Genomic DNA, 27,005 nt, shown 5'->3' with positions numbered 1-27,005 from the left:
TCTCCCTGTGTCGCCGTGGGTTTCCTCCCACAGTCCAAAGACGTGCAAGTGAGGTGAACTGGAGACACTAAATTGTCCATGACTGTGTTCGATATTAAACTTGTGAACTGATGAATCTTGTGTAATGAGTAACTACCGTTCCTGTCATGAATGAAACCAAAGTGTAAAACATGACGTTAAAATCCTAATAATAATAAAACGATTAATGAAAATACATGAATGAATAGATAAATAACATATTTATTTCTTTGTTATTGAGGTAATATGATTTTTAAGAATTTAAAAATATATTTTAATGCATTTTACGTTAATGTGCCGATGAAGTTGGCATGTCTTGGTGACGTCACGCGCGGGTACTAGCGGGTTGGTGTGAATGTGAGCTGTGATGCAGTGATGAGCTGAGTTGTTACTAAACGGTACGAACAGCCTGTAATTCAGACATTCTGATTATTTTATTATTTTTTTTAAATACTTTATTGAGTAATGGAACCTACAGCACAGGTACATTTTGTCCTGGTGATGTGTAAGGAGAGTAATAGTGCAGAAGCTTCTCCGGCTCGGACTGCGGCAGCTGCTGATGAAGGTAGCCCACCATTCATACACACTAGCTAACTGTAATTGTATTCCCTACCCGTTTTCTGTTAGTCCCGCCTTCTGGTTTGTTATTGGCTGGGAAGAATAGTCTCGGCGTGTGATTCGTTACTGGTCAGTATTCACGCTCAGTCAACCAATGAGACAGGATCGGTTGCAAAACGGGTGGGAAAAATACAGCTAGCTAATAACTTACGGATTTATTCGGTTTATATTACTAATGCGGTCATGAATAAACATTAGAGTCGTGTAAATGTGTGCGGGTAAAATTATACTGTAATTGTGTGTGTATGCAGCATCTAATTGAAAAGAACAATAATATGGAATAAAAATTATTCAGTTGCGGATTGTTTTTAGCAGCTAGCTAATGAGACATTTGCTTCACTCCGCTGAAGCAAATCACCCAGATCGCTAATTATTTGGCTATTTAATGAGTATATACTTAATGTTTACTATATACGTATATAGTTTTTTATTTTATTTTATGTAATTTACGTTAGCAAGCTGACGCTCATTTGTCTCTATGGAAATGCTTTGATTCTATGTTCCAGTTAGCAATAAAAGTGTTCGATTCCAGAGTCGACTCTCCTCACAGAGAGCAATATGTTTGTAATTTTACATCAGTTATGGGGGTTATTTTTTAGCTATTTACTTAGGCATGTATATTCTGTACTTTAAATTGCTAGGTATCTGGTCAAAACGTTTTCTTGTTGTTCACAAACTTGAACGGAATCAATTTCATACAGTAGAGTCGATTCCTAGGATTTAAAGTTGACTCTCGGTTGGTAATACCGTATGCAAGGCGAATCGACTCTTTGGAATCGACTCCCAGACGTAACTAACAGTGGCTGCCTGCTTACTTAGTTTTTGGCATGAGTTTTTGACATAGCATTCCATTACCTTACATTATATACTCTTAAAGATAAAATAAAGTAAAATCTTACGTGCTTGCAGTGCAATTACTATATTTATGCATAAACATCTGCTCTGCAGCAGGGACCACAACAGTCATCGTGCTGTAATAATCTATAGTGCTTTCAGGTCATAAAATAAAGCTGCATTACATTTCTGCTGTTTCTCATGTGATATCTGGAGATTATTTTAATGTGAAATCTTCTATTAGAGATGTAAAATGTCTTTGTAACTATTGCTTTTGGTGTTTAGAAAATATGTCAACATTAAGAAGCTCTGAATCACCTCTGTAGTGCAAAAACACTATTATGTGGATTTAAACATTGTTAAACTCTTAGCTAACCAAGCATAGTCGCCGCATATGTTGAACATGAACATGTCATGTATTAAGGACTTAAAGAAGGTGTAATGATGAATTCTTTAGGCTTCTTCCGTTAGGGGACACCACAGTGCATCATTCATCCGCTCTGTTTTTTAAGCCGGATGCTCTTCCTGGCGCAACTCCTGTTGATCTGTGCTTGGGACCGGCACTAATGGCACTAGGGTTGAATGGATATGTGCCACCCCCTACTCCCACCCCCCAGTGGCTTTTCAATGGCCTTTATATTTACACTTTTTGCACTTTTATCCAAAGCAACTTACAGTACCTAAGCAATTAAGGGTCAAGGGCCCAACAGTGGCAACCTGGCAGTGGTGGGGCTTGAACTAGTGACCTTTCGATTACTAGTCCAGTACCTTAACCACTAGCCTACAGTATAGTTATTTGTGAGCCCAGCATGGGATTCAGGCAGCTTGGCTCTTACCATCACGCCACACCTTAAAGGCCTTGGTGCATTTGGTCCTAATAGTTTTCTTCTGTATCTCCGACCCCTTGGGAGAAGAAACCAGGTCAGTGTCAAAGAGTTCTTACTTGTGCTACTGCAAGGGAACAAGGTATAAATAGGTCTAAATCAGCTGGGTAAGTGATATTCAAGGAACTCGGACATTATCAAACAAAAATTGTTCTTTTGTTTTGTTTTGTGTTGTAGTGATGGTCCTGCATCACTGATGTCTGTTGCTGATCTCCTCTGACTGTGCTCAGTCCGTGCTTGAGCACTAAGATGAGTGGAGCAGGGGAACAAGCCGACATACTGTCGGTCGGAAATGTGGTCCGGGACCGCTGGAGGGTGGTAAGTAGGAAAAAAAACCAGAACACAACACCCATGACCTGTATGATTTCAGATCATTAAACAAACATATAACCAAAATACATGAACAAACACATCACATATCGCAAAACAACACAATGTTTAAGGTGCTCGGGTGGCACAGTGGGTTCAGGGTTTGGATGGCACTACTTCTCAGGGTTCAGGGTTCAAATCCCCAGCAGCGCTATCAGCCTGTCAGGCGTCTACATAGTCTTGGGAGTGGATAGCCAAAGCCCCATGAAGGATTGGCGCCCTGTCTGAGGTGTGTTTCTGCACTGCATCTACTGATACCGGGAAAGCAGTGGTAAAACACAAAAATAAAGTGAAATAATGATGTTTATTCGAGGAACAAAAACATTTAAACACCCATAAAATGATTTGTACATGGTTTCCTATGATGATGATACAACTGGCTGTCTTTTAGATTTACAGACTGAAAGTGTGCTGTGCCCTAAATCACATAAGTCTATACAGAGTATTGATAATCTGTACTTTATAGGTCACTATTTAGGACTGTTTAATGTATGGCATGTGAATTAGGACACAGCCATTTCTCCTACTACTAGTAAACCATTTAAATAGTAAGTCAGGATTAATTGAATCATCTTTTAATCAGCACTTATAATAATATTAATTAGTATTTGTATTTTTTGTTTGAATGCCACATTTACAAACCATACAGTATTCAACACACACACAGTTTTCAGTGTAATCTGATTTCTTTAAAATTTAAATCTAATAACAGCGTGATATTAGGCTTGTCGTTGCAAGATTATAAAAATGACGGATCATTTATTAAAATGGAATAATCTTTGAATAACTAAATTACCCCACCTACCCTTATAATGCAAATTCTGTCTAGTTAGGGCTGTAGGATCTACACAGGACTGGCTGGCACATTGTCTCACAGCAAGAAGGTCCTGGGTTTGATTCCCAGGTGGATCAGTTCGGGTCCTTTATGTGTGTGGAGTTTGCATGTTCTCCGCTTGTCTGTGTGGGTGTCCTCCCACAGTACAAACACCTAAGTGAATTGGAGACACGAAATTGGCCGTGACTGTGTTTGACATTGAACTGGAACTGATGAATCATGGGTAATCTGAAACTACCTGCCATGTCATGAATGTAACCCAAGTGGAAAACATCACCATACAGTCCTAATAAATAAATAATAATTGAAATCGGACCATTAATTTGATGTACCTTATAACTAGATTTGTCCCTTTAACTGACAGCCCATCATTATTGGTGGTTAACCATTGGCCAACATTTGTTTATACTTTATTTAGTAATTAAAAACAGTGCAGTGTAATGAACATGCCATTAATCTACAGCAGTAAGAACATAAACACTGTCATCGTGAACGTAGATTTTAAACAGTGGCTGTAGCCAACAGATTATTCTGAGCGCAAACTAAACACACTGATCATAATGAATACAGATACAGTCGCTATATTAAAGCTAGCGACATTAGTGTGATTATTATAAAATCATCAGCAGTTTCTTTTACATTTTTGGCATTTAGCAGACGCTGTTATCCGTCAAAGCAAATGAGGGTTGAGGGCCTTGCTCAAGAGCCCAACTGTGGCAACATGTCAGTGGTGGGGTTTGAACCAGCAACCTTATGCTTACTAGTCCAGTACCTTAACTGTTACTGTACAACTGCCCTTCATACTGGGATACGATGCAAAATATCCACATCATTTAGCACCTATCTATCTGTCTGTCTGTCTATCTATCCATCCATCCATCCATCCATCCATCCATCCATCCATGTATGTTCATAATTTAGATGATATAAATGTAATAAAAAGCATTCCTGTATGGGTTAGTATCTCTATATGGGTCTATAAACAAAACTGATGTGTTACGAATCAACACTCTCACTCAGTACCAGATCTGTAGCTCCGCACTCAACTGAAATTAAGCTTCAGCTCTTAAAATTCATTCTAATGAACAGCATTAATCAAACAAGGACATATTTCTTGATTATTGGTTAACCAGTTAACAATGTCTGCATAAAATAATATTAATAATGGCAATTTTTTCTGATTGCATAAATGTAAATTTGGAGAGCTCGTACAGATCTATACATGATTGCACACATGCACATTTTCACAGAATATGTAGAAAAATGAGATGTGAAAGTCAGCCAGGCAGCTCACTGCAGTCGTGTAAAACTGCACAGTCATCAGAGTACAGAGTGCAGACGAACACCCTGCACAGACGGGAGTCTTTACAGAGCGAATAAGAGTCCACGTTGTTTATTTAGGATCTCATTATGAAGCAGGTTATATTCTGTAATACCGGTTAGGCGTCATACTTCAGTGAGAAACAAAAGATAACATAGTGATCATGTTAACTATAGAAAGCTTGTTATTGAACTCTTTGTTGGTAAAGATGTCCAGATGTCACTGAACAGATAATAACAATATACAGCGGTACCTTGAAACTCGACGTCGGTCGGTTCTGGGAGTGGCGTCGAGTTTTAAAGACGTTGAGTTTCAAGGTATTTTTTTCCATAAGGACGTTTGCATGGTCCCGTGGAGCTGCAGATATTTTAGGCTCATGTAAAATAACGAGGTTGTTTTTGACACTTATACACTGAAAATAACACAAATATAATATAAACACACTGAAATACAATTACAAACAGTTAAAACTCAATAAAAAATACAATAAAAGCTGCACTTTAGTTTTACTTCTTTATTGTTTCCTGATGCTTCTTAATGGTGGAGATGCTTGATCTTGGAATACCGTATTCCCTTCACATGCGCTGCTGTGCCGTTATTTCCTATGAAGTGTGACGGCGGTGCACAAACCTTACCGTGACTTATTGTAGTAAAACAGCGAGTGAGGAATGTGATTAGTGGAGGAACTTATGAGCAGTAATAATGAAGAGAAGTTTAGTGCTCCTGTCTCCTTCTTTTACTACATTAAACCACGTTAAGCTTTATTTTCAACCAGAAGCGTTTTAGACTCTGGGAGAAGCTGATTCTGATTCTCACCATTTCTCAGAAGCTGGAGCTGTAACACAAGTTTAAAAGTGAAACAGGGAGGAGAATCCAGATAAACACAGATACATGTGGAGCTGTAACCCTGGATCTGACGTTTATTCCACACTAATGCAGATTCAGCTCAGATTCACACTTTGATGATGTTTTACTGCAAAGCGGCTGTTCATTGTTAATTTGAAATTAAATTAATTCATTTTAAAAAAGCTGAACATGTTGAGTTTAAGGACACAAATTTTTCTTTCAAAGATTTTGAGTTTAGGGGACATCGAGTTACAAGGTACCGCTGTACTGTTATTATTATTTACGAAGGAGCTAGTCTGCTTGCTTTGAACCTGTCATCAATTTTTTTTTTAATCAGAATTAAAATGTATTTAATTAAAAGAAAATATGATAAAACTAAGAACCATGGCGCCCAGGTGGCACAGCGGGATATTCCGCTAGCACACCAGCACCGGTGTGCCACTGGTCGGTTGCCACCGGTCGGCGGGGCGCTATCTAGCGGGCATAATTGGCAGTGCCTGCAGCAGATACTAATTGGCCGGCGTATCTGCAGGGCGGGGGCCGGACTGTGTGGGTGGATGGGTCTTCATACGCTGTGTAAGGACCCTGATTAGCGGAAGAGCCGCCTGTGCAGAATGCAGGGGCGAGTAGAGGAGGGCTGTACACGTGTCGGAAGAGGCGTGAACAGCGACGTGCTCTCCTCGGATGCAATCTGGCATCTCTCAGCAGCGGAAATCTGAGGAAAATGGGGAGAAAATGAAGCATTGCTATGAGACTGTCCATCTTCTGATTCAGATTAAGAAGATCGGTGGTGGTGGATTCGGGGAGATCTATGAAGTCCTGGACCAGCTGAACCAGTGCAACGTGGCTCTTAAGGTAGAGTCCGCCCAGCAGCCCAAACAGGTCCTGAAGATGGAAGTGGCCGTCCTGAAGAGGCTCCAAGGTAAGGACATGAGTGTCTGTGTTCCTGGACCATCACTACTTCACGTTTTTATGTTTTATCATGGTTTTAATAGACATGTGGCTGTGTGTGCTTGTTTACTCTTTGTGTATGGGGCGGATAAACAGAAAACATAAACACTAGAATCCTCTCGAGGGCGCAAGTGTCCTTGTGTATGCGTTTATGTAATTAACAGCAAGCATAAGCTTCAGTGCATGGATCCTTCCTGAGGCGACGTGGGTGTGTTCAGGAGGAAAACACTTAAACAGGCAGGGCAGAATACTCAGTACCTTTACATTTGCAGTATTTAGCGACTAACGACTATGACTGAATACAATCTAAGCAATTGTGACGTAAGGGCCTTGCTTAAGGGCCCAACAGTGGCAATTTGGCAGTGGTGGGGCTTGAACTGGCAACCTTTTGACTACTAGTCCAGTACCTTAATTGCTTGGCCGGATGGTAAACAGGGACAGTTAGCTGCATCTGAAGGATGGAAGGTCGGATAGGATTTCTCAGGGCATCATTCTGTATTTATATACACCGATAAGGCATAACATTATGACCACCTTCCTAATATTGTCTTGGCCCCCCTTTTGCTGCCAAAACAGCCCTGATCCATCGAAGCATGGACTGCACTAGACCCCTAAAGGTGTGCTGTGGTATCTGGCACCAAGATGTCAGCAGCAGATCCTTTATCTCCTGTAAGTTGTGAGGTGGGGCCTCCATGGATCGGACTTGTTCGTCCAGCACGTCCCACAGACGCTCGATTGTACTGAGATCTGTGGAATCTGCAGGCCAAGTCAACACCTCAAACCGTTCCTGAAGCATCATCCTGCAGAAAGAGGCCACAGCCATCATGGAACGGTCTCCATGAAAGGATGAACATGGTCTGCAACGATGCTTAGGTAGGTGGTACGTGTCAGAATAACGTCCACATGGATGGCAGGAACCAAGGTTTCCCAGCAGAACGTCGCCCGAAGCATCACACCGCCTCCGCCGGCTCGCCTTCTTCCCATAGTGCATCCTGGTGCCGTGTGTTCCCCAGGTAAGGGACGCTCACGCACCCGGTCATCCACGTGATGTAAAAGAGAACGTCATTCATCAGACCAGGCCACCTTCTTCCATTGCTCCGTGGTCCAGTCAGTGGTCACTATGTTTTTTATTTTATTAGATGCAACTTGGTTCTCTATTCGAGGTCTCTAGTAACCAGAAGCATTAACATCTAAGCTCCTGACTTCAGAAGTGTTCTAGTTTTAGGAAGCTGACCAGATATCGTGTCCTGTTTGTATGCAGGTAAGGACCACGTCTGCCGTTTTGTGGGTTGTGGACGTAACGACCGATTCAATTACGTTGTGATGGAACTTCAGGTACGACAATCTCGTTGGCAGGATAATTAATAATAAATCAGACATTATAGATAGTTAGTTAATGATTTGACCTGTTTGTGATTACAGGGCAGGAACTTGGCAGACCTCCGGCGCACTATGAACCACGGTACATTCTCGGCATCCACCACGCTCAGGCTCGGCCGGCAGATCCTGGAGGCCATCGAGAGCATCCATTCAGTGGGTTTCCTCCACAGAGACATCAAACCGGTGAGGAAGAGCCACCAGTAACAGCAGGGTTTAAATTACAATGTGGTTTTACTGGTCATACGCTAAAGCAGCTGTTGCTTTCCTCACCAGTCTAACTTTGCCATGGGCCGACTGACCAGTACGTGCCGAACCTGCTACATGCTCGATTTTGGTTTGGCGCGCCAGTTCACAAACTCCTGTCAAGAAGTCCGTCCAGTAAGTGAGATATATAATACATATTTTAAAGCTTTTTTAGATTTGGAGTATCACATAGCTCACTCATGATTAGCAGCGAGTTGCTGTTTTCACACTGGTGCATTATATCAATCAGATTCAAGATTTTGTTTACCTAGAATATAGAATGCTAGAATAAATAATATAGAATTGTAATATAGTATTAGTATACACACCGATCAGCCATAACATTAAAACCACCTCCTTGTTTCTACACTCACTGTCTATTTTATCAGCTCCACTTACCATATAGAAGCACTTTGTAGTTCTACAATTACTGACTGTAGTCCATCTGTTTCTCTACATACTGTTTTAACCTGCTTTCACCCTGTTCTTCAATGGTCAGGACCCCCACAGGACCACCACAGAGCAGGTATTATTTGGGTGGTTAAAGTCAGAGACGATCGCTCATCTATTGCTGCTGTTTGAGTCGCTCATCTTCTAGACCTTCATCAGTGGTCACAGGACGCTGCCCACGGGGCGCTGTCGGCTGGATATTTTTGGTTGGTGGACTATTCTCAGTCCTGCAGTGACAGTGAGGTGTTTAAAAACTCCAGCAGCGCTGCTGTGTCTGATCCACTCATATCAGCACAACACACACTAACACACCACCACCATGTCAGTGTCACTGCAGTGCTGAGAATCATCCACCACCTAAATAATACCTGCTCTGTGGTGGTCCTGTGGGGGTCCTGACCATTGAAGAACAGCGTGAAAGGGGGTAACAAAGCATGTAGAGAAACAGATGGGCTACAGTTAGTAATTGTAGAACTACAAAGTATTCTAAAATAGAATATCTGATGACCTGATCAGACTTTATTCATCCAGATGACAATTAAACTGTTTCTATACACAATAAGTGTCGTATACAGCAAAAATAACCCATTTTTAATATTCTCTGCACATATTTGCTTTTCAAACACTCTTTGTGGAAATACTTTTATTCCAAATCATAATTACAGTGACCTCTTTGAAATCCTTATTTAGTTTAATTCATTTCTAGCCCTAAATTGGCCCCGTCACAACTTTTTTTCCGAATGTATTGCAGGCCTGAAATGCGGGAATGGATGTTTATTAACACATGAAATTAGGTTGATCAGACAAAACATGAAATATCTTGGGTTAATCTTAGAAACACCGCATTTTCATTATATTTGCATTTTCCATACTGTCCCAGCTTTGTCTGACTTGGTTCAGGTTTTTAGTCTGGCTTGAGCTTTTAAAAACACATAATTAGAACACCTTCTAAAGCCGCAGCCCTTTTAGGAGAGTTTAGGCAGATAGATGCACACACAGTGTACAGCCGACAATTATTATCAGTATATTTATTAGTAGAGTATTTGGATGAACACAGCTAGAGTGGGTCTTTACTGTCTTATGTGTCTAATATCTGTGTCCTTATCGCTCTCTAAAGCCTCGTCCGGTGGCAGGATTCAGGGGAACCGTACGTTATGCCTCAATCAACGCTCACAAAAACAAGGTATATAAATTCCATGGTTTGTTCTTTTCAGTGCTTATAATTTCCACTTGCAGTTTACTTTTATGCCATTCATCAAAAGCACCTTACAATCTCAGCTAATTACAGTGCAAGTGAGTGATGGTTAAGGGCCATGCATAGGGGCCCAACAGAATTAAGTTGGTGGTGCTGGGGCAAAACCAGCTACCTTCTTAATGCTAGTCCTGCACCTTTACCACTGGGCCCTTGATGATCTTGCTTTTTTATACTTTAGTAATAATTAGTTAGTAGTTGTCTTTAAACTACAGTATGTAACCGTACTCTGCATGACTTCTGACCTGTCATTTCTCTGTGCAGGAAATGGGTCGGCACGATGACCTGTGGTCTCTCTTTTACATGCTGGTGGAGTTTATGGTTGGTCAGCTTCCCTGGAGAAAAGTCAAGGACAAAGTATGTGTGTGTTTTCTCTTTGACTTTGTAGTTCTACAATTACTGACTGTAGTCCATCTGTTTCTCTGCATGCTTTGTTAGCTCCTTTCATGCTGTTCTTCAATGGTCAGGACCCCCACAGGACCCCCACAGAGCAGGTATTATTTAGGTGGTGGATGATTCTCAGCGCTGCAGTGACACTGACATGGTGCTGGTGTGTTAGTGTGTGTTGTGCTGGTATGAGTGGATCAGGCACAGCAGCGCTGCTGGAGTTTTTAAACACCTCACTGTCACTGCTGGACTGAGAATAGTCCACCGACCAAAAACATCCAGCCAACAGCACCCCGTGGGCAGCGTCCTGTGACCACTGATGAAGGTCTAGAAGATGACCGACTCAAACAGCAGCAATAGATGAGCGATCGTCTCTGACTTTACATCTACAAGGTGGACCGACTAGGTAGGAGTGTCTAATAGAGTGGACAGTGAGTGGACACGGTGTTTAAAACACTCATACCAGCACAACACACTAACACACCACCATCCACCACCTAAATAATACCTGCTCTGTGGGGGTCCTGACCATTAAAGAACAGAATGAAAGGGGGGTAACAAAGCATGCAGAGAAACAGATGGACTACAGTCAGTAATTGTAGAACTACAAAGTGCTTCTATATGGACAGTGAGTGTAGAAACAAGGAGGTGGTTTTAATGTTATGGGTGATCAGTGTATTGTAATAATATTCTAACCTTAAGAGGAAAACATGTTGCTTGTGTCTTCTTTCTCATCCAGGAGCAAGTAGGGAACCTGAAGGAGACCCATGACCATCGGCTCATGCTCAAGCACCTTCCTGAAGACTTTAGCATTTTTCTTGACCACATTTCGGGCCTCGACTACTACACTAAACCCGACTATCAGGTACTGCGTCATTAGCATCGATTAAACAGCAAATTGTTGTTCTGAGATTTTTTACCATGTGATTAGGTAAGTACAAGTACTAGTGTGATTGCTGTGTTCCAGCTCCTGATGTCAGTCTTCGAGAACAGCATGAAGACGCACGACGTGATGGAGAACGACCCCTACGACTGGGAGAGGAGCGACTCCGAGGACTCGCTCACAGCGGCATCCCTGGCACCCACAGCTCAACAGCTGACTCGCCTCACGCCGGCCTACATGGGGTAAGTGTGCAACCATCAGCGCGACAGGCGTAACCTTTACAAAAGACTCATTTCACAACTAATAAACTGGGTTAATTCCTGCTAAACTACTGTCTGTGTCGCTGTCCACACAGCATGGCCAATGCCTCTGCAATCCCGGGTGACATGCAGCGCGAGAACACCGAGGACGTCCTTCAGGGTGAGCGGCTCAGCGAAGCGGACTATTGTCCCCCGATCCCGGCCCAGCACGCTCAGGGAGCCGACGTGTGGGAGGAGATGGAGCGCAGCCGCGACCGCAACCGCAATCACATTCAGCCACAGATCAGAAAGGTATTAATGATCAGTTTGTCATAAGCTGCACTGGAGGAAGTTCATTTTCATGTACAGACTCGGCACCCAACTGGCTGAGTATTGAAACCCTGGATTTAATCATATATATTTTTGAGTGTACTGTTTTGTTGCTTCTTTAAAATTAGTGTTAGTGTTAATGAAATACTATATATGACCAAAAGTATGTGGACACCTGACCATGAGCTTGTTGGACATACACTGGTGAACCAAAACGTTATAGCCTCCCACCAAAATATGCATGACAATGCTGATTTCCTACCAACTGCTAATGTCATAAACAGTAATATGTTAAATATAGTGCTGATGGCAGTTAGTACATGTGTTGAATGCAGCAGATATGATCAGCAAGGGGTGCTCACAGACTGCCATAATGAGCCATGAACCGATGACCGCTTGTTGGGCAGCCAAGACTCATTGATGCCAGAGGACATACAGGCTGTGGCGTCTGGTACTGAAATAAAAGGAAATAAAATACTCTGGCTCAAATTGCAGATCATTTTAATACTGGTGATGAAGTTAAAGGACCTGCTGGTAACGTCCTGATTCCACATACCACAGAACTCCATCAGATGTCTTGTGGAGTCCATGTCTCGGCAGGTCGAAACAGTTTTTACCCCCATTACTCCACATTTACAGGAAGGCTTTCAACAATATTTTGGAGTGTGCCTGTGGGAGTTTGTGTCCATTTAGTGTAAAAAAGCATTTGTGAGGTCAGGCACTGGGAACTGACCTAGCTTTGTTCACTGGTTAAGAAATTAAGCTGCCACAAGTTGGAGGTGTATTATTTATTTTATACGCTTGTTAGCAAGGGTGGGGCTGAAAGGTCAGTGTACCTGTGGTCATTCGTTTTTCACTTCAAATCCCAAAGTTGAAAAACAAGAAAACCGGTTGTTTTTCGTTTCAAAAACCAATATTGAAAATCGGGAAAACGGGGGCGTTATTCGTTTTAAGGTTAAAAATCAAATAACAAACAAGCAGAAAATTAAAAAATCAACATTTTCTATCAGTACAACCGGAAATAAACACACATGCACGTATTTACTTAATATATAGCGAGTGTAAATCAGGCACAAGTGTTGAAAAAGTAATAATAACGTAACGACGCGTCCCCTGTTGTTCTGACTTTTGTGTTTGTATATTTAACGTGCATATATTTGCTCTATCTGCAAAAAAAAAAAAAAACATTATGGGGACGTCATTTATTAATTTTTCTTGTATTATAGAATTTCTTGTTCTTGGCCAATAAACATCCAAAAATTAATAAAATTACACGAACGAACTCTGCAGTAAACAAGGAGCAAAAAACAACCAAATATATTCCAAAAAGTGATTTGGTTAGTTTTTAGTTAAAGCTGTTTCTTAAAAGTGCATGAAACAGAACGCTGATTAAAATGTGTTAAATGTTGTAATAGTGACACAGGTGACGTGTACGATTAGTTCTGCCTGGATTACAGAACTGAGTTCTATACGGTAAGAAAATATTAATGTGAATGTTAATGTTGTGACGACGGTGATGTAAAATAATGTAAAATAATTAAAAGTCCAAACATGTGAGTGGCGGTTTAACGAGAACGCTACTTTTAATCACACAAGCTCAGTGCAAAACAACATGAGCACAGCCAGAGACGATCATTCCTGATATCTTCCCTACACACTTGCTCCCTATGCCCTAGCATAGTACACTTAACATTCTTAAAGGGCCAGACAATATATTTGTAATTCACATTATTTTTTCTTAGAATAGAGCTTTTTTTTCTTTCTTTCTTAGGAATAATAGTTCTTGTGTGAATTATAAGGGCAGGAAAAACTTCGGCAGACACGAAAGTGAGAACAGGGGACGCGGCGTAACGTTATTATTACTTTTTGCTCCGTCTTCTCAACACTTGTGTTTGATTTACACTGTTTACACGCGTGCACACGCTTGTGTGTTTATTTCCGGTTGAACTGATAAAAAATGTTGATTTCGGGAAAATTAAAATACGACCCGTTTTTCAATTTCCGCTTGTTTGTTATTTGATTCTTGATCTTGAATCGAAAAACGAATAACGCCCCGTTTTCTTGTTTTTCAATATTGTTTTTAAAAACGAAAACCGACCCCGTTTTCTTGTTTTTCAGCTTTGGGATTTGAAGTGAAAAATGATTGACCAAAGGTACATGGACCCTGAAACACATCTACTCCGTAATTAGAAGAGATGTCCATATACTTTTGGCCCTATAGTGTATACAAAAGGGTTTGCTCTTCTAAAATCTGATCCTGTCTCTTTTCCAGGTGGCCAGTGAAGAGGAAAGGAGTAAAGAGGGCAATCAGAGCCCGAACAGCGGCTCTGTACAAGGTTCCCCGAGGCGGGTGCACTCGGAGACTCTGCTCATCGACCGTGTGGCTCCACTGTTGAGAAGAATGCGTCACAGCCAGAGCATGGGCCTGGACAAGAGACTGACCCCCGAACCCAAACCCACTATCGAACGCTTCCTGGAAGCATGGTCAGTACTAAAAAGCCCTGTAAATGGTTTATTTTTCATGTTCTCAGCTGAAATGTTAAAATACGTTACCCTTTCTTCCACGTACAGCTTGGGAAAGCCGCGACTGCTCCATGCTCAGGAGAGGACCGGCTGTCGTGCTGAGCAGGGCTCTCTGGAGGACGAAGAGGGGGCAGCCAGCAGCGGCTACATAGCGGTGAACCTCAGCCCCGTCCCACAGGAGGGCGACTCTCAGGAGTGGGTGCTGGTCGAGCTGGAGGCCGGTAGCGGTTCACCGTGTTCCAAGCCAGACGAGGAAGAGCGCTCCTCCAGCCCGCAGGCTTTACCCCGAACCTGGTCCGACCCCCTGCCTCAGAGAGCCAGCTGTCTCGGCGGACCCGGGGAGCTCATCTGTCACACCGGGCCTCCGTTTACCCGCCTTCCTGGCTTACCCGGGTTGCCAGGTCTTATCGGGCTGTCGGGCATCTCTGGGCTGAGAAGACTTCCCACCATACAGCCGTCATTGTCTCACATCAACAGAACTCAGCTAGAACAGGTTTGTTTTAAATTCATTCTAATCAACAGCTTTATCCTGGTCAGGGCAGCATGGCATCCATTTCCACGGCAATACTCGAAATCTTCATTAGGTTATGTGGGGTGGCACGGTGGCTAAGTGTGTAGCACTGTCCCCTCACGGCAAGAAGGTCCTGGGTTTGATCCCCAGGTGGGGCGGTCCGGGTTCTTTTTCTTGTGGAGTTTGCATGTTCTCCCCGTGTCTGTTTGGGTTTCCTCCGGGAGTTAGAAGACGTGATAGATAGATAAATAGATAGATAGACAGACAGATTGATAGATAGATAGACAGACAGATTGATAGATAGATAGACAGACAGATTGATAGATAGATAGATAGATAGACAGACAGATTGATAGACAGACAGATAGACAGACAGATTGATAGATAGATAGATAGATAGATAGATAGATAGATAGATAGATAGATAGATAGATAGACAGATTGATATACAGACAGACAGATAATAGATAGAAAGACAGACAAATTGATGGACAGATAGATAGACAGACAGACAGACAGATAGACAGACGGACAGATAAATAGATAGAAAGACAGATGGACAGATAGACAGACATATAGATGGACAGATACAGACAGATAGACAGACAGATGGACAGACAGACATAGACAGACATATAGATGGCCAGATAGACAGATAGATAGACAGACAGATAGACAGACATATAGATTGACAGATAGACAGACAGATAGATAGATAGATAGATAGATAGATAGATAGATAGATAGATAGATAGATAGATAGATAGACAGACATAGATAGATAGATAGATAGACAGACACAAATAGATAGACAGATAAACAGACAGACGGATAGACAGACAGACAGACAGATGGACAGACATAGATAGATAGACAGATAAACAGACAGATAGACAAACATACAGACAGATAAGGCTGTAAAATATAAGATATTTAGGTACTTCATTGATGTCAAAGGAAATGAAAGTATATATAATTATTAATTATATAATTATATATTAGAATATGTCAAATTTGTTTAGCCAGTTAATACTTCTTACAGCATCAAAGAGAATTTTAATTAAAAAGAAGCTTAATTATTTTAATGCACCGCTTGTCTTCTAGTTATCCAGCACTTTATTACAGTCCATCCTAAAGGAAGATCCAGCGCAGGATCCTCCAGCATTCACCACAGAAGAAGAGCACACCCAGCCGCCGACCGGATCACCCCACAAAACCTCCGCTCACCCGCCTGACCCCGCCCAAGACCAGCTGACCTCTGTTAAAGCCACCGAGAAAGACATGGAGAGCGATTCGGGTTGTCCAGACGGGGGTCCCTCCGTGACCCCCAACCACGGCGAGACCACCGGAGACACAAACGATGCCGTCCTCGCCTCCCCGGTCCCGTCCTCTCCTCGGGACCTGTCCCCGCGGGCCAGCCGCATCCCGGTGCGTGACCCGGACTCCCCCACCCGGAAGTGTTTCGCCGCGCCTCTCTCGCCGTCCCTCTCTCTGTCCTGCGAACATTTCCCCTCGGCGCTGCTCCGTGATAGGTTCACCTTCCCCGAGCGATGCTTCCGCGCCTCCGATTATCAGGTAGACGATCCGCTCTCGCTGTCGTCCTCCTCCAGCCCGGTGTCCAGCAAGAGCAAGATCCCCAGACCCATAAGCCCAACGCTAGTGCCAGACCAGTTCTCTTCTCGATTCATGCCAAGGCCACCGCCGGGTAAACCCCCCCTGCGCCCAGGAGGAGAGAACAGGTGAGAGAGTGAAGCTAGTGAGGTATCCTGTCTTATATCCTTATATGTCATTTACTGTGTTTGAATAAAATAAATATTAAATATATTATTTTGAATTACACTTGCCCACTAACCCTGGGATCCAGGGTACAAATTCCAAGCGATACTAAAGATTGGTCGTGCGTCTATGTCTGGGAGGGAGGGAGGGAGGGAGGGTGCCCGAAGCCCTGCAATGGATTGGCATCCTGTTCGGGGTGTTTTTGCAAGGCACCCATTGAATCCTGGGAAGCCTATCTGACCAAAAATATGTGGACGTCCCTCCTAATTATTAAATTTAAGTGTATTTAAGTGTTTCAGTCATACCCATTGTTAACAGTTGTATAATCATCATTATATAATCATTTTCTATCTTATTTCCATGTTTTATAACCACTGGATTCTGGTCATGGTCAAGGTGGGCCCAGAATCACTGGGTGCCATGCATTTACACACCCAGAAAAGGACGTCTATCCATTGTGGGGCCCTTACCCATTTTGACACAGCCAAGCATGTCTGTATGTAACAGCCTGACCAGTCGATATCACTGCTGGGAATTTGAATCCTGGGGCCCAGCGTTTAGCGTTCACTGCACCACCCAAGCCCCCATATATAAATATCAATGATATGAAATCAGATAAATGCTTCCAAATTTTGCTTATTATTGGGGATATAACCCCATATCATCTTATACATAGTAGGAAATGGTATGGTTAAATATCCTATAGTAAACACAAATACAGAAAGCAGGTTCTAGGTCTGGTGTTCCCTTACCCAGTAGTTGTGTTCCCTTACCCAGTAGGTAGCTCTTACTACCCTGTGTTTGTTTTAGGAATTGGAAACGGGCTCCAAATCCTGGGGCATCGGTGATTTGATGATTTATAGTGTTTTATTTCATTTATTCATTCATTTATCTCATTGTAATTAAGATTATTTTTTAATTTGATTCTTTAGTTTTTAGTATTGTATTTTAATTGTTGTATTTAAGCCATTTTCTGTCCTGTAAAGCACTTTAAACTACTGTTCATCATCCTCCTCCTCCTGACCTCTCAAATGTTTTTGTGACTGAATGTGCACAAATTCCCACAGACTCACAGACACACTGTGTCTGATGTCCAACGAGCTCATGGTCACTTCTATTCAGCACATGTTCATTACCTGTTAGGAGCACGTGTTGAATATTAAATTGCATTAGTAATGAAACCCGTGTGTCCTAGGCGCAGACGTTACCGCATCCGTGCCAGCAGCACCAGCGATACGGACCTCCTGGACAACCTCACCCAGCTGATGCAGGAGCGTGGGGGCATAGCCGTGTCCCGCTACCAGCGCACCACCTCCTCCATGCAGCGCTCGCTGAGCTCCTCGCCGTCTCGCTTCGAGGGCTGTCTCAGCCACTCACCGGCGAGCATTTTAGGCTCTTCCGTACCTCGGATCACCGAGGTACGGGTCAAACGTCTGGCTGGTCACGGTACCGCCGGCAGGGCGGGAGGTTCTGACAGAGGCACTACCAAGGTGAACAAATAAAGCATGTAACGATGATGGATCATGTGGTTCGAGCTGCTTTTAACTTAGTAATAACGAGGGCATGAATGAGCCGACGGATGGATGAGAGAACAGTTAGTGATGGACCTACTGATGGAAAAAAGTGAAATCAGCAGCGTTAGCTGAAATTACTTTGTATACAAGCGTCGTATACATGCTATTTTATCAGACCTCCCGTGTGCTCTGGCATTCCATCGCTTGGTTTTTATTCCATTTATGGATTTTTTATATATTTATATACACTCCTGTGGAAACATTATAGCACGGTATATAATTATCAGCTATTTTTTTTAATGATAGGTTACTTGCTGCACCAGGAACATTTATTCACAGCAGAGTTATACCCTGATAATATCAAACACAGTGGAACAGAACAGTGATACGATCCACCTCGTTCTCGTTCTTGCAGCTATACGACACGTTGTATTTATGTTTTGCTAGAGCACACAGTAACACCCTGAACATCGCAGGGCAGACACATAAACACACACACACACACACACACTTTCACCTATAGGGCATGTTTTTGGACTGTGGGAGGAAACCGGAGCTCTCGAAAGAAACCCACGCAGACACGGGGAGAACATGCAAATTCCGCAAAGAAAAGGACCCGGACCGCCCCACCTGGGGATCGAACCCAGGACCTTCTTGCTGTGAGGTGACGGTGCTACCCACCGAGCCACCGTGCCGCCCACTGCTGTGAATAAATAAGCTAAAATATATGAATAAATAAATAAATAATTCCAACCTGTAAGGTATTTAACTTCGAAGCTTTGATACAGAAGCTGTGCAGTGTGTTTTTACAGGAGTGTATTTTTAATATAGTTTTGTGCCAAGATGCCAATCGTTTTGCCTTCTTTATCAATGTTTTTCTGCATTATGTTTAGTCCTGTGTAAGATTTGTTGCTGAAGAACTTATTTAACAGGAAAACATCACATATTTCAAGTATTATAAGTTCTTCAGCTACATATTTGCAAATGGTTTGTCGTTGTGTTTTGTATGCCTTGTTTTTCAACATTAATACGTTAAAATGTTATTTTTATACCTTTTTTAAAACCTGTTGTGTATGATTTTCATGTTACTCGTCTGTCATTAGCGCTTCTGTCAAACGAGCCATCAAATGCTGTATAATATCAGTGTATGTATGATATATTGTACGGTATACAGTTAAAGCAAGCATGTGTATATATGTATTTCAGGGAATGTATGTACTGTAAACTACATGATCGAATTATAGAAAGTATTTATTTATTTATTAGGTGTTAACATGACCGTGTATCTTGGCTGCTCGCTAACAAGCCCCATTGCCATCAGATTGTCTTTAATGGGCCAGGAGCATTGACCTTGCAAGAATTACTGTAAATAACGACGTCCTTATTAAAAACGCACCCGTAATACAGTACAGACGGGGAACTGAAGTGGAACCTGCGAATTCATCCAACAAATAGTTCTACAAATCAGTGTGTGTAATCATTCCAGACTACATGTTGTGTGTCCTGCTCTGTAATCTGTCAGGAAGGTAAACGTCGACCCCCTGCAGAGCTGCATGTCAGATGACCGACTGTAATCACGAACATCAGGATCTGTCTCATATTCATGCCGCCGTTGCTTATAAGTCTGTGTACTGTGTCGTAAGGATAGTGCTTTAGTTCTGAATAGTCTTTTTGACCTCTGAAAGTGATTTACGGAGTTACAGAGTAGAGCCACACAGTAGTAACCTGGCCTACTGCGTAAACAGTGTACAGAATCTGACGTGTATATAGATATAAATACAGGAAGAGAAACACTCCATGCTTCATGTATTTTGATAAATAAAATAAACACGGTGCACTTGTACAAGTCACCACATAGGGAATGTATGTATTCATGTAAACATAATAAACACTAACGTGAAAGATATTGTTCTATGAGATGTCTTTATTCCTGAATTCATCCCCATTTCCACACAATAGCACCAGCCCGGAACCTGTTTGGGTGGTTTCTGAGATCTGGGTTCGAATCTAAGCAGTGCTACTGCCTGACGGCATCTACACAGACATAATACGTATGTTTGAAAGGGGGGTTGGCAGCAGCCCCTGGTGTTTCTGCATTGTGCTCAGTGTTTCTGGATGAACCTGGATGAAACATGACTTTGGTGTGATTTTTTTTTTTTTCAGATTCACTTGCAACTGCAACAATATTCTGCTGTTTGGTTGAGGTACCTGCTCTAGCGCTGTATTATCTGGAGAGCTTAGCATGTCCCTCCCTGGACGTGACTCCATTGTGGGCAGGTGAGAAAGATGCAACTCCCTGAGAATTGTATATTTTATGAGAACTGTTAAAGAATTTATTTATTTATTTTTATGCATTTTTCTCCCGATATCAGACCCCTTCTTTTCACCCATGCTTTCTGTGTCTGGTCATCCCGCCCTAGCATACACGGAACCAAGGAGTTCAGAATCTCGGCTCTGGTGTGCTAGTGTAATATCCCGCTGTGCCACCTGAGCGCCTCAATCATTTATTTATTTAGCTTCCGTAATTCTTCATCTGAGTGTGTAAGTGTGGTGTGGTCCAGGTTTTATTTCTGCCCATTTACTCCAAGGAGTTTGTTTGTTTTAGTAGGATTTTAACGTCATGTTTTACACCCTTCGGTTACATTCATGACAGGAACGGTCGTTACTGATTACACAAGATTCATCAGTTCACAAGTTTAATATCAAACACAGTCATGGACAATTTAGTATCTCCAGTTCACCTCACTTGCATGTCTTTGGGAGGAAGCCGGAGCTCCCGGAGAAAAGCCACGCAGACACGGGGAGAACATGCAAACTCGACACAGAAAGGACCCGGACCGGACCGGACCGCCCCACCTGGGGATCGAACCCAGGACCTTCTTGCTGTGAGGCGACAGTGCTACCCACTTAGCTGGGCAGGTGAGAAAGATGCAACTCCCTGAGAATTGTTCATCTGGCATCTGGTGAGTGTGTAAGTGGTGTGTGGTGCAGGTTTTATTCCTGTCCATCACACCTAAGAGTAGTCAGTCTCTCTACTGGAATGTTTTAAGTGAAGGAGAATATTCCAACCTGCTTACAATCCAGTGACCCTGCAATGTTTCCAGTACCTTCATAGTGTAACCGGGTGTCTCAGTGGGTAGCACTGTCGCCTCACAGCAAAAAGGTCCTGGGTTCAATACCCAGGTGGATCGGTCCGGGTCCTTTCTGTCTGGAGTTTCCTCCGGGAGCTCCGGTTTCCTCCCACAGTACAAAGACGTGCAAGTGAGGTGAATTGGATACCCCCCCAGGAAAAAAACCATTTACACAACATTTAATAAAAGGTTAGATTACTTTAATCGGATCCTTAAAAGCACTGAGATGAAACACGTAAACAGACATTTCAGAAATCCATTTTATTAAAAGTTTACAGCATTTTAGCAAATATGGAACCAACACAAATAGAGCAACAGGTTCTGCAGGATGAGGTTTAAAAACAAATCAGTTATTTTATTACTACAGTGCACTGAAAAAGTCTTCAGCCCCTAAAATATTGTTTCTTGTATTTCATTGCACAAAATGCTCTTACAAATAATAGATTATGACGGCTTACACCAGTACCACTAACAAACACTATCCCAGAGTTTCTTACATTTACTTTGACTTTTATTAGATGTCAGACAGGATGAACCTGAGATATTTCATGTTTTATCTGCTCAACTTCATTTCATTTATTAATAAACATCCATTCATGCAACTTAGGGCTAGTAATGAGGTGACAAAACAAAATAATGATGTGATTCCAAACAGGTGATTTAAATCATGGTTTGGTACAAAAGCAGCATCCAGGAAAGGCTGAGAGTCTCTGATGAGTAAAGATGATCAGAGGATCCAGTTTGTCCACAAATGTGTGAGAAAATGATTAAAATGTTTAAAAACAATGAACCTCAAAGAAAGATTGGAAGGGATTTGCATGTTCTCCCCCTACAGTGCAGAATATCATTAAACCATTTAAGGAATCAGGAGGAATTCCAGTGCATAAAGGCCAAGGGTGCAAGCTTAATCTGAACACTCGTGATCTTTCATCCCTAAATGAAATGAAGTTGAGCAGATAAAAGATAAAATATCTCAGGTTCATCCTGTCAGACATCAAATAAAAGTCAGTCAATGTAAGAAACTCTGTGTTTTATTTTATTTGCATTTCCCATACTGTACTTACTTTTTCTAATTTGTGGTTGTACCATCTTTAACAAACTACATACAGTTTTCAAGATGCTGCACTCCCATCGACTAAAAGGAGACTTAAGTCCCCCAGCTACTCCTTCTGTGGGTTAAGACTCTTCTTATCCTCTTTTTATTCTATAAAATGGACATCAGGACCCCAGTTCCTCCTCAAAAACTGCTTAGATTCCAAGAAGCACCGGGTCTATATAACAATTTCTTGAACATGCACGGCTGAACACTTTTTCAATGCACTTTTTTAAACAAAAACTTATTCTTTGCACATTTGTAATATTTAAGATACTAGAAGCCAGAAATGCTGAAAATTAAAGCTAGTGCTGCTGCTTCCTGCATGCCAGTCAGGTTCACTATATACAGTGTATCACAAAAGTGAGTACACCCCTCACATTTCTGCAAATATTTCATTATATCTTTTCATGGGACAACACTATAGACATGAAACTTGGATATAACTTAGAGTAGTCAGTGTACAGCTTGTATAGCAGTGTAGATTTACTGTCTTCTGAAAATAACTCAACATACAGCCATTAATGTCTAAATGGCTGGCAACATAAGTGAGTACACCCCACAGTGAACATGTCCAAATTGTGCCCAAAGTGTCAATATTTTGTGTGACCACCATTATTATCCAGCACTGCCTTAACCCTCCTGGGCATGGAATTCACCAGAGCTGCACAGGTTGCTACTGGAATCCTCTTCCACTCCTCCATGATGACATCACGGAGCTGGTGGATGTTAGACACCTTGAACTCCTCCACCTTCCACTTGAGGATGCGCCACAGGTGCTCAATTGGGTTTAGTCCATCACCTTTACCTTCAGCTTCCTCAGCAAGGCAGTTGTCATCTTGGAGGTTGTGTTTGGAGTTTTGTGTTTTTCCTGTTGGAAAACTGCCATGAGGCCCAGTTTTCGAAGGGAGGGGATCATGCTCTGTTTCAGAATGTCACAGTACATGTTGGAATTCATGTTTCCCTCAATGAACTGCAGCTCCCCAGTGCCAGCAACACTCATGCAGCCCAAGACCATGATGCTACCACCACCATGCTTGACTGTAGGCAAGATACAGTTGTCTTGGTACTTCTCACCAGGGCGCCGCCACACATGCTGGACACCATCTGAGCCAAACAAGTTTATCTTGGTCTCGTCAGACCACAGGGCATTCCAGTAATCCATGTTCTTGGACTGCTTGTCTTCAGCAAACTGTTTGCGGGCTTTCTTGTGCGTCAGCTTCCTTCTGGGATGACGACCATGCAGACCGAGTTGATGCAGTGTGCGGTGTATGGTCTGAGCACTGACAGGCTGACCTCCCATGTCTTCAACCTCTGCAGCAATGCTGGCAGCACTCATGTGTCTATTTTTTAAAGTCAACTTTGGATATGACGCCGAACACGTGGACTCAACTTCTTTGGTCGACCCTGGCGAAGCCTGTTCCGAGTGGAACCTGTCCTGGAAAACCGCTGTATGACCTTGGCCACCATGCTGTAGCTCAGTTTCAGGGTGTTAGCAATCTTCTTATAGCCCAGGCCATCTTTGTGGAGAGCAACAATTCTATTTCTCACATCCTCAGAGAGTTCTTTGCCATGAGGTGCCATGTTGAATATCCAGTGGCCAGTATGAGAGAATTGTACCCAAAACACCAAATTTAACAGCCCTGCTCCCCATTTACATCTGGGACCTTGACACATGACACCAGGGAGGGACAACGACACATTTGGGCACAATTTGGACACAATTTGGACATGTTCACTGTGGGGTGTACTCACTTATGTTGCCAGCTATTTAGACATTAATGGCTGTGTGTTGAGTTATTTTCAGAAGACAGTAAATCTACACTGCTATACAAGCTGTACACTGACTACTCTAAGTTATATCCAAGTTTCATGTCTATAGTGTTGTCCCATGAAAAGATATAATGAAATATTTGCAGAAATGTGAGGGGTGTACTCACTTTTGTGATACACTGTAGAACGTTACTGTATTATGTGTTGCAGATCAGAAGATAACGGACCCTCAAGTCACCTGTTTCCATACAAGACTGACCACTCCGTTCAAACATGCATGTGTAGAAGCAGAAGTAGTAATAGCGCCTAAAACCACACATCACCGACTCCCTCAGGCGCAGGGTTACATACGAAGCATCGTTAGAATGAAGTCATGGTCAAGTCTTGGTGTGTTTAATCGGAGCTGAGCATGAATGAAACCCGGTGGAATGTCTGATTTAAGACTTAGAACAGACTGGACTGTCTGGGGTCGTCCGGCATTACGCTGATGGAATCCTCCGCCTTGCCGCATAACATACACAACATGGTGTACTCCTGAAATCACAAAAAAAATCACAAATCATTCAGGGAATCTTGATAATATCTGTCCTGTAGGGATTAAAGTGGGTAGTTAGCATTAGCTTTAATAGGGTTTGTACACTGGTGCACTGGTGCACTGTCCACCACATTGTCCCGGTCCTCTTTAATTCATCTGTAAAATAATCTGAAACAATGCCGTGCAGCTCATCATGCTAAAATATTCTGTGGTAACGATGCTGATTTGCTGATTGAGAAAACAAACGAATGATTAGAAATAAATAAAAGAATCTGTGTAAAACATCATAAAACACACAAAATTGCCTTTAAATTTAGAAATTATAAGATTAAAGGAATCATTCATTCATTCATTTATTGTCTGTTTTAGCAGCGCTTTATCTTATTCAATGTCGTAGTGGGTCTGATTCACTGGGCAAAAGGTTGAAAACACACTGGACAGGTCACCAGTTCATCACAGTGCACACACACACACTCACACACACTCACACACACACTTAGGGAAAGTTTAGTAGCTTCAATGAACCTGACCGCACGTCTTTGTACTGGAGGAAAGCGGAGCTCCGGGAGGAAACCCACACATACCCGGGGAGAACATGCAAACTCCACACAGCTTGCAACTGGAATGTCTAAATCGACATCTTTTTTACAAAAGTGAAAATACTTATAAAAAATATAATATAATATTTATATATATATATATATATAAAAAAATATATAAATAAAACCTAGAGGAAATAAATCTTTCTTTTCCATACTGTAAAATTGAACTGAAGTGCTGAGGTGTGCTTACCTGATAGTCGTCCACCACACTGAACGTGTACTCATGTCTGGCTATGACGTGATCACAGTTCTTGCACTTATCTGCAAAATAAGTCAAGTGTTACTAATAATTAGGGTGCTATTAAATTCACAGATTTCAGTCATTAAATTACTCTCATAAATTAAATGATGGAATAAACAGAAGCTACAACATACAGCACTGAGACCTTAATAGTTCAATGTAAACCCGAGTCGTGTTTTTAGCTGCTTTACTTCCACATCTTGGACATTTTGACTAAGCGATTGCTAACTGAATTGCCGTAGGATCGCTAGGACGCCTCATAGTGCAGATTAAGCAGTAAACATGAGGCACTTGAACGCTACACGAATGAAAAACGTTAAATCGCTAAACACAAACCTTACAGTTTGAATTTCACAGCGAATTGCTTATTACAGTGACGTGTTTTTTACGGCTGTGAATCAGGCAGTTACAAATTACAAATTGTTCGATTTTTCCAGTAATAAATAGACTCACGGAGATAGGTGACAATCTCCTCCTCATCTTCATCCACTTTAGTCTTGTCGCTAATCAGCACAAAGTCTCGGTGCTGACAGTTAGCACAGCCCTGGAAGTTCATCAGGTAGGAGCCATCATCCAGACAGGTGTTGCCCTGCACATAATAAAGTCAGATCACATCACTGAAACACTGACATTTACTTTACATTTTCTATCCAAAGCGACGTACAGTAGTGTGACAGTATACAGTCTAAGCTATTGAAGGTTAGGGGCCTTGCTCAAGAGCCCAACGGTGCCAACCTGGCAGTGGTGGTGCTTGAACCAGCGACGCTGTAATTACTAGTCCAGTACCCTAACTTGTAGGCTACAACTGCCAGGTAGCTCGGTGGGTAGATCAAGAAGGTCCTGGGTTCGATCCCCAGGTGGGGCGGTCCGGGTCCTTTCTGTGTGGAGTCGTGGACAATTTAGTGTCTCCAATTCACCTCACTTGCATGTTTTTGGACTGTTGGAGGAAACCGGAGCTCCCGCAGCAAACCCACACAGACACGGGGAGAACATGCAAACTACAAACAGAAAGGACCTGGAGCGCTCCACCTGGGAATCGAATCCATGACCTTCTCACCATGTCGCTTTTGATTTTACTTTTTACGTTTAGAATTTAAATGTATTTTTATCAAAGGTTTGGCAATACAAGCGTAAACATAAAATAAAGCACCATTGAATTGAATTGAATTAAAATGTATAAAGTTTTCTGAAAGTGTATTGACAAACAGACTATAATAATAATAATAATAACAATAATAATAATAATAAAAGAGCAGCAAACGTTTTGTCTGACAAGCTAAGTAAAAATATTTGTTTTCGATTTACAGGAATCTGGAGCGCCGTTGAACTCACCCTGTCCGGATACTCTTTCTGAACACAGTCTGTACACATTATAATAAATCACTAAAAATAACAAAATACTGCAGAATTTAATCAAATAAAGATCTTTAGAGGGAAGTTAGAGCTTCTTCCGCACTCCACTGGTC

At 42.2% G+C, this 27,005-nt stretch overlaps 2 protein-coding genes across 4 annotated transcripts; one reads left to right on the top strand and one right to left on the bottom strand.

Annotated features, from left to right (window-relative positions):
- The first annotated feature begins 374 nt into the window (after window positions 1–374).
- On the top strand, window positions 375–26,879 carry ttbk2b (tau tubulin kinase 2b). 3 transcript variants are annotated; one of them, XR_010013742.1, is made up of 16 exons: window positions 375–583; window positions 2,532–2,672; window positions 6,500–6,647; window positions 7,938–8,011; window positions 8,099–8,239; window positions 8,330–8,434; window positions 9,867–9,932; window positions 10,266–10,358; window positions 11,128–11,253; window positions 11,356–11,513; window positions 11,627–11,822; window positions 14,113–14,324; window positions 14,412–14,856; window positions 15,979–16,613; window positions 20,328–20,441; window positions 26,847–26,879. XR_010013742.1 is itself a non-coding variant. In XM_063002401.1 (15 exons), the coding sequence occupies exons 2-15, from the start codon at window positions 2,604–2,606 to the stop codon at window positions 18,150–18,152; spliced, it is 2,775 nt and encodes a 924-aa protein (XP_062858471.1). In that variant the 5' UTR covers window positions 375–583; window positions 2,532–2,603; the 3' UTR covers window positions 18,153–20,070. The 3 variants fall into 3 exon arrangements, 1 of the variants encoding a protein (XP_062858471.1); XR_010013741.1 differs by lacking the exon at window positions 26,847–26,879 and adding an exon at window positions 24,372–24,452; XM_063002401.1 differs by lacking the exons at window positions 20,328–20,441; window positions 26,847–26,879 and adding an exon at window positions 17,846–20,070.
- Window positions 24,598–27,005, bottom strand: churc1 (churchill domain containing 1). The gene is made up of 4 exons (XM_063002402.1): window positions 26,872–27,005; window positions 25,993–26,128; window positions 25,489–25,559; window positions 24,598–24,695 (listed from the first exon to the last, which is right to left on the bottom strand). The coding sequence occupies exons 1-4, from the start codon at window positions 26,908–26,910 to the stop codon at window positions 24,606–24,608; spliced, it is 336 nt and encodes a 111-aa protein (XP_062858472.1). The 5' UTR covers window positions 26,911–27,005; the 3' UTR covers window positions 24,598–24,605.

The sequence above is a fragment of the Trichomycterus rosablanca genome, chromosome 9 (assembly GCF_030014385.1).
Source record: "Trichomycterus rosablanca isolate fTriRos1 chromosome 9, fTriRos1.hap1, whole genome shotgun sequence".
Classification (NCBI taxonomy): domain Eukaryota; kingdom Metazoa; phylum Chordata; class Actinopteri; order Siluriformes; family Trichomycteridae; genus Trichomycterus; species Trichomycterus rosablanca.
The sequence above is the reverse complement of the archived record's forward strand: the minus strand, read 5'-3'. Positions and strand labels throughout refer to the sequence as shown.

Excerpts from the sequence above, each read along its gene's own strand:
- churc1 (XM_063002402.1), bottom strand. The coding sequence starts at position 26,910 with ATGTGTACAGACTGTGTTCAGAAAGAGTATCCGGACAGG. Across the intron at positions 25,560-25,992 it reads GGAGATTGTCACCTATCTCC|ATAAGTGCAAGAACTGTGAT; the intron begins GTGAGTCTATTT and ends CTTATTTTGCAG. Across the intron at positions 24,696-25,488 it reads GTGTGGTGGACGACTATCAG|GAGTACACCATGTTGTGTAT; the intron begins GTAAGCACACCT and ends TTGTGATTTCAG.
- ttbk2b (XM_063002401.1), top strand. The coding sequence starts at position 2,604 with ATGAGTGGAGCAGGGGAACAAGCCGACATACTGTCGGTCGGAAATGTG. Across the intron at positions 8,435-9,866 it reads CCTGTCAAGAAGTCCGTCCA|CCTCGTCCGGTGGCAGGATT; the intron begins GTAAGTGAGATA and ends CGCTCTCTAAAG. Across the intron at positions 14,325-14,411 it reads GAACGCTTCCTGGAAGCATG|CTTGGGAAAGCCGCGACTGC; the intron begins GTCAGTACTAAA and ends TTCCACGTACAG.